The sequence below is a fragment of the Suncus etruscus genome, chromosome 1 (assembly GCF_024139225.1).
Source record: "Suncus etruscus isolate mSunEtr1 chromosome 1, mSunEtr1.pri.cur, whole genome shotgun sequence".
NCBI lineage: Eukaryota > Metazoa > Chordata > Mammalia > Eulipotyphla > Soricidae > Suncus > Suncus etruscus.
This window is the reverse complement of record NC_064848.1, coordinates 157,831,182-157,845,820: the sequence shown is the minus strand read 5'-3', so window position 1 is coordinate 157,845,820 and position 14,639 is coordinate 157,831,182. Positions and strand designations below refer to the sequence as shown.

General features: G+C 43.2%; 1 protein-coding gene across 3 annotated transcripts in view; it reads left to right on the top strand.

The window, feature by feature from the left end:
* RAP1GAP2 (RAP1 GTPase activating protein 2) overlaps positions 1–14,639 on the top strand; it is a 263,550-nt gene that overhangs the window by 137,957 nt on the left and 110,954 nt on the right. For all 3 annotated transcript variants that reach the window (XM_049782321.1, XM_049782311.1, XM_049782302.1), the window contains one exon: positions 1,140–1,224. In XM_049782321.1, the coding sequence (XP_049638278.1) occupies positions 1,140–1,224 (85 nt within the window). The remainder of the gene's footprint in view (positions 1–1,139; positions 1,225–14,639) is intronic.

Below are 14,639 nucleotides of genomic sequence, written 5' to 3'. Positions count from 1 at the left end.
GAAGGGCTCCGGTATGGGGCCTCTCCAAATACTGTTAACCTTGCACTCCAGGATATCACCAGGGACATCCAGGACACCAGAACCACTGTGCAGGCATCTCTTTAGGTTCTGTCCAGCTGGCCCTGTTGTATAAGCATTGATCAGAACACTTTCCCCACTGCCAACATTCTGCCTGGTGACAGGACTGCAAACCAGCCCTCCCTGGTCAGCAGTGAGGGCCAGATGGGAAGTGGGGAGTGTGTGAGAGCTGCTAACTTGTTGCAGTCATGTTGTCATGGTGACACAACTCTGTTTAGCTGCCTCTTCATGGTCCTAGCCCACATGGACTAAAATAAGTCTTACCTGCTGCTTACACAGCAGGCAACCCTGTTTTGCTGAGGTCAACTCTTGTACTGATGTGTGGTAGACTGTGTGTCTATGCATACAAATGTGGCATGCCTGGTATAGGTATTTATGTGGTATGCTTGTGTGTGTGAGTTTGTGATGTGTCTGTGTGGCTCGTGTGATGTGTTTGCATGTGTATTTAGTCTATGTATGAGTGTATTTGTGGCATGTGGTATATTTGAACATATATGGTATGTGTCTGGTTATGTGATGTGTTTGAGTGTCTGTGGTGCACTTGAGTGTGCATGGTGCGTTTTTAATGCATGTAATATACTTGAGTATGGTGGTATGTGTGTTTGTGGCATGTGTATGTAACGTACATGGTGCGTTTGAATGTATGTGGTGTGTGTGATGTGTTTTGATATGTGGTATGTGTGTATGATGTGCTTGAGTGTGTGTGTGGTATGTATGGATGTGGTGTGGCAGAGAAGGACCTTCACACCTCACTCCTCTCTCTCTCCCACCTAGCCCCAGTCCTCTGTACTTTATATAGCTGGGTCTCAGACTTCAGGGATGTTGTCAGAACCCAGGTGCCCACTGAACTTGCAGGTGTGCTTCTGAGAATTTAAATTTTTAACGAATTTTTGGTGATGTTGATGCTGGTGGCACAGGGCCTAGATTTAATAAAATCTAGCATTAAAATTTTAGGCAAACCCTAGCAATGGAAACCTAGTTTTCCACAGTGTGTGTTAGGTTGTCTTCTCAAGTCCACAGTGCCTTCACTCACCTCTCCATGTGCTCTTGCCTCTTCATAGGAAGCAGGAGCTGGCCAACAGCTCGGATGTGACCCTCCCGGATCGGCCGCTGTCTCCTCCTCTCACTGCACCTCCCACAATGAAGGTAAGCTAACTGCAGGGAGATGGGTGAGGAATTGGGGAGGGAAAGTCTGGAGGCTGAGCTCCTCTGCTGGCATCATGCCCTTGAGCTTGCCAGCCTGGAGGCCAGTGTGACTGTAAAGCTGGGAGGTGCCAAGTGGTGTTGAGATAATAGCCCTGGGCAAAAAGGGGGTTGGCAGGAAGAGTGGAAATTAGTGAGAAGTCTTATGATGCCTCGGATTGGAACCAAGGCCCAGACTGGAATACATTGGAAGACTCCAATGTAGTGGTGTACTTCTAAGGGGCCCAAAAGGGCAGCCTGGGACTAGGGGTTGGAAAGAGGAACTTTGTGGGATGGGACCCTCGGTGGCTCAATTGGCACTGCACACTGGCGTCTGGCCCTACTGCCAGCCTCGTCACCCCAGTTCCTGTGGTAATTACTTTGGAGTGTCTGGAAACCACTAGATCTTTTCTTGTCAGCGTTTCATGGAGTAAGTTTTTTTCTGAGAGTTTCCATCCCCATCCCTGTCACCCTAGAAAGGAGCGGGGACTGGAGCTTCCACTCTTCTTGGCATGCCCTCCCTCTTCATCTTTCAGTTGCTCTGGCAGAACAGACACACAGGCTGAAGTTAGCCCTCAGGGAGAACTTTTGGTTTAGCCAGTGTTTCTGAGTGGAAAGGAGGGTTCCCTCCTCCCACCCTCTTTACTCAAGACTGGCTCTGAAGGAGTCATCTGCCTCTGAATCATCAGATGGGACTTCTCTAAGGTGATTCACCTCATTCTTGCTGTCCCGATGGCACCCTCTCGTCTCTTAATCTGTTTCAAAGTGATACACTCAATAGGAAGTAGCAACAGCGTCTTCCCATTATCATCCCAGATGAAGGCCAACCACAACTGAGCTGTGTGCTGTGTCCCAAGCAGAGATCATGGGTTGGAACTGGAGCCAGCTCCGGTTGGATTAGGAATAGAACGAAGGTGGGACTTACTCAGGATCACTGAACTGGTATCAGTTCTAGCCAAGGGCTAGGTGACAGAGGGTAATGCTGAGAACCATGAACTGTTCTGAATTTTGGCCTCTTGGTCTGTCAATTTGTGTGTGGCCTGCTTGTCTCTGCTTGTGGATGGCTGGAATCTGTGGGGTTACTCCAAGTTTCCTAGGAGCCCTGAGTTCTCTTGGCAGACTTTACTTACTCACATACTCATTTAGTTTATTCCGTTTAGTATTGTTTGGTTTTATTTTGTGTGAGTGAAGGCTCTTGGTTACAAGTGACAGAAACCTAACTCGCTTTGATGTAAGCATAAAAAGGGAATTATTGCCTTTTGTAATGACTCTAATGACAAGAAAGATCCTAGGCATGACCACACCCATGGAATCTGTTTCCATCTCTCCTCCCTCCCTGTTGGTTTCCTTCTTTGTGGTAATGGCAGGTCCTTCCTAACTGCTAAGTCACTCAGGGGCAAGAATAATTTGCTTAGGGGCTTTTTTTTTTTTAAAGCACTTTGATTTACAAGGTTATTTGTAAGTACCAGTCCCACCACCAGTGTTAATTTCCCTCCACCAATGTTCCCAGATTCCCTCATGCCCCCACCCATCCTGCTATCTCAACAGGTACCTTTTAAACTTTGGATGTTGAGGTTTGGTTCTCATGATTTTAGTGGTTTGAATATTTAGCTCTGTCATTCCTTAACATCATCGATATCCCTGTTTCCCCTTGATCCCTAACCTCTGTTATTTCTTTCTTTCTTTTTCTTTTCTTTTCTTTTCTTTTTCTTCTTTTTTGTTTTTTTTTGGCCACACCCAGTGACACTCAGGGGTTACTCCTAGCTATACACTCAGAAAGTGCTCCTGGGTTGGGGAACCATATGGGATGCCAGGTATCGAACCCAGGCCCGACCCAGATCAGCCGTGTGCAAGGTAAATGCCCTACTGCTGTGCTATTGCTCCAGCTCCTCTTTTTTTTTTTTTTTTTGGTTTTTGGGTCACACCTGGTGGCGCCTAGGGGTTACTCCTGACTTTGCACTCAGAAATTGCTCCTCGTGGGGACCATATGTGATGATGGGATTTGAACCACTATCCATTCTGAATCAGCTGCATGCAAGGCAAATGCCCTACTGCTCTGCTATCGCTTCTGCCCCACCTCTGTTATTTCTGATCTGTCTTTCTCCCCTTTCCCTCCACTCTTTTTTCCCTTCTCCTTCCTATAATTTGAGGCCAAGGGTGATCTAGTTATCCCTCTTCAAACCATTGTGTTCCTTCATCCAGTTATTTTAAATACCACATATAAGTGATATAATCCTGTGTTGATCTTTATTGTTTTGACTTACTTAATTTACCATGTTACTTTCCAGTTCCATCATGTTACAGTGAATTGCATAATTTCATCATTCCTTACAATTGCATAGTATTGTGTGTGTATACCACACTTTCATGATCCACTCATCTGTCATTGGGCATCTAGGTTGATTTCCAAATCTTAGCTATTGTACTGAATGCTGCAGTAAATAATGGTGTGCATATATTTTTTTCTTTTTTTTTTTTTTAGTTTTTGGGTCACACCCGGCGGTGCTCAGGGGTTACTCCTGGCTGTCTGCTCAGAAATAGCTCCTGGCAGGCACGGGGGACCATATGGGACACCGGGATTCGAACCAACCACCTTTGGTCCTGGATCAGCTGCTTGCAAGGCAAACACCACTGTGCTATCTCTCCGGGCCCATATATTTTTTTCTAATGAATGTTTTTCTGTTCTGGGGATAGATACCCAAAAGTGGTATTGCTGGGTCATTTGGTGCTCATCGATTCTAACAGAATTTTCAGGGAGAAAGTTCATTAACCTCACTTAAGTCATGTGTTTGTCACTGAGCCAATCACTGTGACCAGAGAGATGGAAGGCTGTGAAATGCAGGCTGTGGTACTGCAGAGTTGTACCAAGGTGCTACTCTGAAAAGGGGAAATGGATGCAAGGTATGCAGAATCAACAGTTTTCTACTCTAGGTATAGATCACATGGCAGGCTTGGTGCTAAGTACTGGGAATGTAGTAATGAACAGGGCATTAGAGGCCCTGCTGTTTAGGAGTTGGCTGTCGGGGTAGGGAGACAAAGTTGAAAAACAATTCCTGAAAGAGTTAGGTGTGACTGTGTTTCAAAGAATAAACAGTATATAGCTCAGGAACAATATGTGTGTGTGTGTGTGTGTGTGTGTGTGTGTGTGTGTGTGTGTGTGTGTGTGTGTGTGTGTGTGTGTGTGTGTGTATGCGCGCGCGTGTGTGTGTGTGTATTGGAAAAGACTTAGGCAAAGGTGCACTGGAATGGAGTGTTCCACATGCTGCTATTTAGAGTTAGGTCAAAGAACTAGCAGCACCTACATCATTTGGAAGGTCCTTAGAAATGTGCAGTCTTGGGGCCAGAGTGATAGCACAGTGGTAGGGCATTTGCCTCACACGCAGCCAACCTAGGACAGACCCTGGTTCAATTTCCAGCATCCCATATGGTCCCCCAAGCCTGCCAGGGGCGATTTCAGAGTGCAGAGCCAAGAGTAACCTCTGAGTGTTGCTGGGTGTGGCCCAAAAGCCAATAAATAAATAAATAAAATAAAATAAAATAAAATAAATAAAATAAAAAAAAGAAATGTAGTTAGAGTCTCAGGTCTTATCCTGAGTGGGGAATCTGCTTGTTACAACTTTCCCAGTGGGGTCACTTTCATTGGCTGTAGATTCTGTCCAGGAAGCATGAAAAATGCTGCATCAGGGCTCTTCAGGGTCTCTGGTCCCTGGAAGGTTTCTGAGGTCCCACTTCCTTCACATTTCAACATCTAGGTAGTAGGAAAAGGTCTCTTGTTTCCCCTAGCAATATAGGCATAGGGTAGGGGTGCAAACATATTCCTAAGTTAAGTAGCTTGAGTCAGAAAGTGTCTAGTTCCTTTCTGATAACCTGGAGGCCTGCAAATGTTCCTGCCTCCCACAGATCTCAGGGAAGATGACTTGGGTCCCTCTGGGAGCCCTTGACTCACCCTTCCCCAACCTCTTTGCTGTTTGTATTTTTCAAGAGATTATATCCCCACCCCCCATTATGGAGCTGAGAAAAAGCAACCAAAGAGCTGCTGAGCTGATGGGCTAAATGAGAGCCCAGCTCCCAGCCTGAATATGAATTGGACATGGTGCAGGTTATGCTGGGAGAGGGGTGGGAATGTCTCTCTGGGAATTTTGTGAATTGTTTGTAGGTCCACGTTTTTTAGTGATCTGGTTTTCATGCCCCAATAGATCAACAGGCATTTCGGGAGGCCCAACTGTATGTGTATGCCTGGTACCCCAGCAGGTCTCAAAGGATCAGAACAGGGCCACAGTTGGACCTCTCAAAGCCCCTGCTCTGAGCAGAAGGAACCAGATGGCTCCTCGTGTGACAAGCTTCATGATGGCGTGTGGCTTCTCTTGGGGTGAGGAGGCACGAGGGCACTTATAAGGTGGTGTGGGAGGTTGAGAAAAGCATGGGAATTGGGTTACCCCCACCTCTCTTACCTGGCATTGCTCTGAAATAACAGCCTTTCCTGTGTTTCAAGAAGTTAAAGGCCAGGGTTAGAATAAAACCAGCCGGTTTTCTGAAACCTGTAGTTAATAAGTATTTCCCTGAATGGACCAAACTGGAATTCGACAGGAACTTGCTCTGAACCCATGGGTACCATGCCTGGGCTGGCCAGAGTAACTGAGGATAAGCCTTGCTGAGCTATTTTCAACTTCTTATATGTGAGTGTGAGGGTAGCTTCTTCCTCCCGGATCTAGGAGAATTGAGCCTGTGGTTTCATGAGGATAGGGCTGGAACTTTGTTCTCTGGCCTCAACACCATCTCTGAAGCTGTCTGAGGCTTGTGAGGAAGGGGTGGAAGTCTTCATATGCAAATACAGGATGGAGGATTCTTTCCTTTGCCATTTTCTGTGAGGAGAGATGTTGGGTCTCTTCCTTCACCCTGCAGGCTCTCTGCTTACCAGCCATTCTTGCTTTTCTGGACTCCTATTTCCTGTTGCCATAGGGCAGGCCTGTGCCATCTTTCCCCTGAGGTGGGGAGGCTTCTTGGGAAGGTCGTAGGGAGACTTGGGTAGAGATAGGAAGGACTCAAGGATATCAGTGGGGAGATGAATTTCTCCCTTTTTAAGAGAATCTTATAAAAGAACATGAGAAGTAGAACAAATATTTGTAACCTCCTGGTTTTCTCAAACACTAAGGCAGGAAGTGCAGCTGATTCTCTATTGATTCTTAAAGCCCCTGGGATAGTCCTCTGTCTCCACACAGACTCCATGATATCACTTGTCCAAATGCCATCTCTTTGGGAGCTACCCTGAGCACTTGAATTCTGTACAACTAGTGGCCAGGACCTGAGATCTGTGTAGAGGTGAGGAAAGACGTCTAGACCTACACATGTGTGGGTGTACCTTGGATGCCTTAGAAACATGGATACCTTGTGTGCCACCTGCATGAAGCCAGCCTTCCTGTGTGAAGCTCTGCACGTAGGCGTCTTATCCCTAATTTTGTCATCTTAAAGGCTAGCTAAGCTGACTTATACTTCTTGCAAATTACTTTAAGAATTTACATACATTAAAATGCATAAATCTTAACTGTGTACTTTTATTAATGGATACACCTTTGTATTGATCACATATGGTGATCATTGTTGAGGCCATATCTTTGTCCTGTAAGTCCAGAAGGTTCCCTTGCCCTTTCCTAGTCAGTCCCATTACTCTCTTCAGAAATGGAGTTCTGATTTTCTTTTCACTATAGATTGATTTCTTCTAGAACTTACACCATGTATAATATGTACCGTATTTTCCGTGTATAAGACGACTTTTGAAATAAAAAAGTCAACCAAAAATCAGGGGTCATCTTATATGCCGAGTATATCCTGAAAAACGTTTCGATATGCTGTTAAATGAAAATCTACTGGATATTGCCACGAAATAAATTTTCCAACTCGATCCTGCACTAATCACTGCAACCAATCCTAGCAGGCTTTCTATGCATGCAAATTATACAGTGTTCTGTATCCGAATCTACACTGTAAAAAGCCTGCTCAGATTGGCCAGAGCCAGAGAGGATGTCTAAAATTAGGGGATCGTCTTATACGCTGGAAAATATGGTATATTATATATATATATATATATACACACACATGCATATAAATAATATAATAATATATCTTCTTTGATTCATATAGCATTGGTTGAGAACTTAATGTAAAAGGAGTCATGTGTGCAGAGATGGATCAAAGGGCTGCAGCACATGCGTTGCTTGTGGCAAATCCCTAGCACGACAGGGTCCCTTAAAACTCTGCTGGGAGTGACTCTGGGCACAGATTTAGATGAGTCCCCCAATATAAATGAATTAAAGGACTCAGGTTGCATGCTTCCCTTTAGTGCTCAGCTCAAGTACTGAGCAATCATCCCTGTTGCTAAGAGTACTAGCACTTCCTATTTCTTGTTACTGCATAAATATGCTCCACATTAGTTATTTACCTATGAGTACACATCAAGTCATTTCCAGTTTTGGCTATAATTGAAAAGCCAAATGCTTGGATATATCCTGGTGTAATTTTTGCTTTGTTTTCCTTTTGGACATGTGTTTTTATTTTTCTTAGATGCCTAGAGCAAAATTGCTATTCAAAGGGCTGGTGAATGTTTGACTTTGTATGGAAACAACAAACTTCTTTTTTTTTTTTTTTTTTTCCGTTTTTGGGCCACACCCTGCGGTGCTCAGGGGTTACTCCGGGCTATCTGCTCAGAAATCGCTCCTGGCAGGCATGGGAGACCATATGGGAAGTTGGGATTGGAACCAACCACCTTAGGTCTTGGATTGGTTGCTTGCAAGGCAAACACCACTGTACTATCTTTCGGGCCCCAACAACAAACTTCTTTTTTTTTTTTTTTTGTTTTTGTTTTTGTTTTTCGGGCACACCCGTTTGATGCTCAGGGGTTACTCCTGGCTAAGCACAACGAAATTGCCCCTGGCTTGGGGGGACCATATGGGATCGGGGGATCGAAACGAGGTCTCGATCTTTCCTTGGCTAGCGCTTGCAAGGCAGACACCTTACCTCTAGTGCCACCTCGCAGGCCCCAACAACAAACTTCTTAATGAATCATATTCTGGTTTTATGTTCGACTGGTTCTGACTACTTCACAGCCTCATCCTCACATCCTCACTAGCATTTGCCATTATTAGGATTTTTATCTTTAGTCACTTAATTGGGTAGGGAGGGTATTTCTTTGTGGTTTTAATGTGTATTTTCCTCACAACTAATATTAGTTAACACTTTTTCTTATGCTTACTGGCTATTCTTTTATTTTTTTTAAATAGAAAATAGAAACATTTATTGGAAAGTAGAAGAGAAAGAAGAAAAGATAGAATAAGAACTTCCCCAGCTGGGGATGAACTTAGTACAAGTCTAACTTGTTGAGCATTCTTACACATTCCTTTAGCCTTCTTTCCATTTTAAAATTGGATTGTCAGGGTTGGAGTGATAGTACTATGCCAGGTAAAAGCCCTGAGTACTACTAGGTATGCCCCCCCAACCAACCAACCAACAAATAAAGAAACAAAATTGGATTGTCTCTTATAATCATTTTTTTTCTTTTTTTGGGTTGGGGGGGGGTTTGGGCCATATTCGGTAGCAATCAGGGATTACTCCTAGCTCAGTGCTCAGATATCACTCCTGGAAGGTTCAGGGGATTATATGGGATGCTGGGAATCGAATCCGTAGCAGGTCGGCTGCATTCAAGACAAATGCCCTACTGCTGTGCTATCACTCTGGCCCCAAGTCATTCTTTTCATAATTTGAACATAAAGCTATTGTTGGTGTGGAATCACTGAATACTCACTTGAACTACCTTTCTTTATTTTTTTTTTTTTAAGTTTTTGATTCTGGTAGTATTGGTTACCAAAAAAAAATTCCTTTTTTTTTTTTTTTTTTAACTTAACTGTCTTTGGCAGGATTGATAATGAATGATGTCTAATTTGTGTTTGCCTTTCTCGTTTTTTTATACCTCTAGTTTTCTATGTCCTAAATTTTCTTTTGTGTGCTTTCTTTTCTAAAAGTTTTATAGTATTAGGTTTAAGATTCTTGCCAATATAATTAATGACATGATAAAAGGCATATGAATAGTTTATTGCCCAGATCCATTTATTGCCATATAAACATCCAGTAATTAATTCTTTTTTCTCCTTGAGTTGCTTTGGTGCGTTGGTCAAAAATCCACTCACCATATAAGTACACTATATATTTGCATAATTGTCTGAATAAGCCAAAAATATTTCTGTTCTTCATGGATGGCAAAAGTTGGGTACTTACTTGGCTACTTTCACTAGCTGCTCCTATGCTAGGTATTAGAAGATGATCACTGCTCTCTTTTTCCTAAGCTCCTTACAAAGATGGCAGGCAGCTCTTGCCAGCCATTTGGAGTTAACATTTGAAACAAATTACTTCTGGCATCTTTGAAATTGTTGGAAGAGATTAAGGAATTTTCGCAAGGTCGTGTAGCTCTGAATCTTGTGCTGGCTTAACCATCACTCCTAGCTGCTTTTTATCACTCCTTCAAGGAAGGTACTTAACGCTCTGACCAGTCATGTTTTCACCTGGAGAGAGAGACTGGCCACCTGGAAAAGTGGGTGTGAGGTATAATGTGGCAGCCAGAAGGGTGCCTAATTTACATAGTAAATGCTCAATAATTTCTCAAGATAACAATGATGTGAACCATGGTGCTGAGGATGATATTGTTATTGTCCCTGCCCTTGAAAATATACTGTCTGGGATTCTCATAGAGACCTGGAGATACTAGCTCATGAGAATCCCTTGTCTGCTGCCAGATAGCCTTGGACTCCTGGTCTTCTGAGCTGGAGCTTCCAGAGGGTCCCCTACTTCATGGAAATTACTAACAAAGTCCAAGCTATTGACTTTGGACTATGTATCCAGCTCTTTTGAATCTTGAGCCTTCTTTTCTTCAAGTGTAGAAGGTAATTCTCCCTTCTCAGACGTTACTTTAGTTCCTTTGACCTGGCCTTGGGGACCCCTCCCACCTTTTGTTAAAGATGGCATGTATATGATTTATAATACTGTTCATGATAGAGTTTCATGCATGAAACATTCTAACACCACATCCTCTACTAGGGTGTTCACTTCCTTCCACCATTGTCTCAGTATCTATCACCCTCACTCACCATCCATTTGTTTTCTTTTGAATCTTTTTTCCCCAAAGGTGGAAGAGCAATGTTGAGATTGGATAGCTGTTCTGAAAACTGCTTAACTGGTGTCAGATTGCTGGACTTGACTTCACCACTTCCTATCTAGTTGATTCCTTTGTGCTTCCGTTTCCTCTTTCATAGGCAATTGTAATGGAGATGAATTGAGCTGATGTATGTTTGCCACTCAGAGGCACTTAACATGGCTACAGAAGTGTTTTGTCATTATCTTCTCCTGCAGAGAACAGGCATCTTCTAAATCTAAGGGAAAGTCAGGAAGGACAAATGTTACTTTTCTGCTGATATAATTTCTCCCTCCCTGCTTATAGGATTCCCCCCTTCTTGCCTGCACTTCTTGGTGCCCAGGGCTGAGTGCATCTCTGCTCAGTGAACAGAAACTGAACCGAAGTTGTGTTTTGTGTGATTGGCCCTACCTGTGTATCAGCCCAGAAGTCCTGCTTGATAAGTGGGGATGAAGGTGAGGGATGTGAAAAGGTCCCAAAGATCCAACCCAGAAAACTGACAGATACCTGGGAGAGAGGTTTTTAGAGTGTGAGCCTTTTTTCTGGATCATGCCCCCAACTCTTGTATTCATCTATTCTAAGTCTGCCAGAGTCATAGGCTTGGTGATCCCATTGGTAAGGTATTAACTGAGGGACAAGCATCCTTATAAAGGATTTGGGGATTAAGCTGAGTGGAGACCTAGATGGTACAGCAATATGGAGATGTCCAAGGTTGGTTTAGGAATTTGGGATCTCTTTGTTTCCATGAGAAGTTTACTTTCTAACTTCTCTCACCAGCAGTGAATTCTATTTAATTTTAAAATTATTAATAAGAACTGTGCATCTGTAGGACACATCTAAAAAGTAAGTCATGTTTAAACATTCGACTTGAAAGAGAACAATAGAAAAGAAAAATGCAGTAGTGTTCTTTGTTCAAGTGTTACCATGTACAGTGCCAGGGATTAAACTCAGGTCAGCCACATGCATGCCTGTATTACTCACTGTACTATTTTTCTGGTCTCAGAATCTTAATTTTAATAAAATATACTCGTTATATTTGGGTTGAAGTCATAGTACAATGGGTAGGGCATTTGCTTTGCATGCTGCTGACCTAAGTTCTATCTGCAGCATCCATATTGTACCCCAGGTACTGCCAGAAGTAATTCCTGAGTGCAGAGCCAGGAATTGCTGGTGTGACCCCAAAACAAAGCAAAATATACTCATTATAGAAAAGTTTGTGAAGTGTCAATAAAGGGGTAAAAAAACCAAAACCAAAACAACCTCTTTCCATCCAGGTATATTCCTTCTTTTTTTTTTTTTTTTCCTTTGTTTTTTGGCCACACCCGTCGATGCTCAGGGATTACTCCTGGCTGTCTGCTCAGAAATAGCTCCTGGCAGGCACGGGGGACCATATGGGACACCGGGATTCGAACCAACCACCTTTGGTCCTGGATCGGCTGCTTGCAAGGCAAACACCACTGTGCCATCTCTCTGGGCCCGTATATTCTTTCTTATCATTTGCTGCATGCCCAGATATCCTGGCATCTTGTTCAGAGGCATAAGTCAATAGGTCAAGAGGGTTACAATATAACAAAGAGTTAAATTTGATTTTCATAGCATTTATCTAGTGAAGGAAAATAAAACGGGAGACTTAGAGAATCTCTGAAGTTTAGATAAACGTTTCCTCTGTAAAATATATTAATTCCTGTAAAAGTCTGGTGAGAGGAGGTAAAGGATTGAATAAGACGATACCTTCAAGTGTGGAAACAGTAATTTTTGTTTTCACTAAGTTATTTTTACTTTATACACAGTGTTTGGTTTCTGCTTTGAAATTTGAGAAACAGGTGATTTGAGGCAGGTGTAGGGAGCAGAGGCATTGGAATGCCTATGAACTTGGCCCTTCAAAGGGCAAGCTTATTTTTGTTTGTTTTTGGGCCACACCTTGGTCTGCAAGACTTACTCAGGCTCTGTACTTGGGGATCACTTCTGGAGGCCTTGGGAGAGAATATGGGGTGCCAGGGATAGAACTTGGGTTGGCTGCATGCAAGACAAGTACCCTACCTGCTGTACTATGGCTTCAGTCAGGGGCACACTCCTTTTGAGGGAAGCTGATATGCCCTGAGCCAGAGGCAGTAGGCCTGAAGCATTAGCTCCCTTCTTCGTGGAAAGCAAGATGAGCCTGTTGTGGGAGTGAATCAGTTTCTTATCAAATGACATGGGCTGAGTTGATTCGACTTGGCAGCAGGACTGAGAAGTTTCTGAAATGTCAGATATTAATACGATAGCTGGTTGGCTCAGACTGGGAAGTCAGAAGAGGGAAAGAGAAGCAAATGGGGAGAAAGAACTCTGGGGGAGGAAGAGAAGACGCAGGTCTGGAGAGGAAGGAGAGAAGGTAGAAGATGAAAGTAGGAAGAAAAGAGAGAGAAGGAGTGGGTTTTGCTTCACTGAGCATCACTAGCTGGTAAGCCCAGCCCAGTTTGTTCTCAGATGCTTTGACCAATAAGATGTAAAAAAATTTTATTTCAGTTCTACTGGGAGGGATGTCAGAATTTGTTTTGTGTATCATGTTATCCCTGGCTTTGAAGTTGTCTCAGTTTTAGACCTTTGCCAGAGACCTTGCTGGAGATTTTTTGCTGGATAATCTCCGGAGATTTCTCATCCTAGATGCTGCTGGACCTGGTGAGTGGCTTTTCAATGCAAAGATTCAGTGAGGATCTGGATGATACTCCTGTTGGCTTCATGGGCATGTCCAAATGTTTTCTGATAACGTTTAGTGTTTCTTTGGTCATTTTCTTTTCTTTTTTTTTAAATAATAACTTTATTTAAACACCGTGATTACAAACATGACTATAGTTGGATTTCAGTCACAAAAATACCCCCCCCCCCCCACAGGGCAACATTCCCACCACCAATACCTTCTATCTCCCTCCTCCCACAACCCTGCCTGTATTTGAGACAGGCATTCTACTTCTCTCACTCATTAAGATTGTTATGATTGAGGCCAGAGCGGTGGCGCAGGGTATAAGGCATCTGCCTTGTGCACGCTAGCCTAAGATGGATCACGGTTTGATCCCATGGTGTTCCATATGGTCCCCCCAAGCCAGGAACGATTTCTGAGCACATAGCCAGGAGTAACCCCTGAGCATCACGGGGTGTGGCTGAAAAACAAAACAAAATAAAACAACAACAAAAAAGACTGTCATGATAGTTTTTAGTGCAGTTATTTTCCTATTTGCACCACTACTCTTTGTGGTGAGCTTCAGATTGTGAGCCGGTCCTTTTGGCCCTCATCTCTATTGTCTCTGGAGACTGTTACAGTAATGTCCTTAATTTTTCTTAAAATTCATAGGTCAATGAGACTTTTCTGTATCTATTTTTCTTCCTCTGACTTATTTCCTTAAGCCTAATAGATTTCATATAAATACATATTTTATGACTTCATCTCTCCTAACAGCTGCATAATATTCCATTGTGTTCCATATAAGTACCACAGTTTCTTTAGCCATTCATTTGTTGAAGGGAATCTTGATTGTTTCCAGAGTCTGGCTATTGTAAACAGCACTGCAATGAATATAGGTGTGAGGAAGGGATTTTTAAATTGTATTTTTTTTTTTTTTGGTTTTTCGGCCACACCCATTTGATGCTCAGGGGTTACTCCTGGCTAAGTGCTCAGAAATTGCCCCTGGCTTTGGGGGACCATATGGGACGCCAGGGGATCGAACTGCAGTCCTTCCTTGGCTAGCGCTTGCAAGGCAGACACCTTACCTCTAGTGCCACCTCACCGGCCCCTTGAATTGTATTTTTGTGTTCTTAGGGTATATCCCTAGGAGTGGTATAGCTGGATCATATGGGAGCTCAATTTCCAGTTTTTTGAAGAATCTCCATATTGTTTTCCATAAAGACTGGACTAGATTGCATTCCCACCAGCAGTGAATGAGAGTTTTTTTTTCTCCACATCTCTGCCAGCACTGATTGTTCTTGTTCTTTGTGATGTGTGCTAGTCTCTGTGGTGTTGAGTGGTCATTTTCTGATCAGAAGAGCTAGGCTGTGTGACTTATTTATTTCTAATATTCTTGTTGGAGACTTTTAGCTGAACAGGTGAGCTAGGATCTATTTATTTATAATATGATGCTTCTAAAAGGCAAAGACTTCATGAAGCACCCTCTGAGAGAGACCTATGATGGACTGTGGCCTCTACCGAGTGGTTCAGTATTTCCCCACTTGA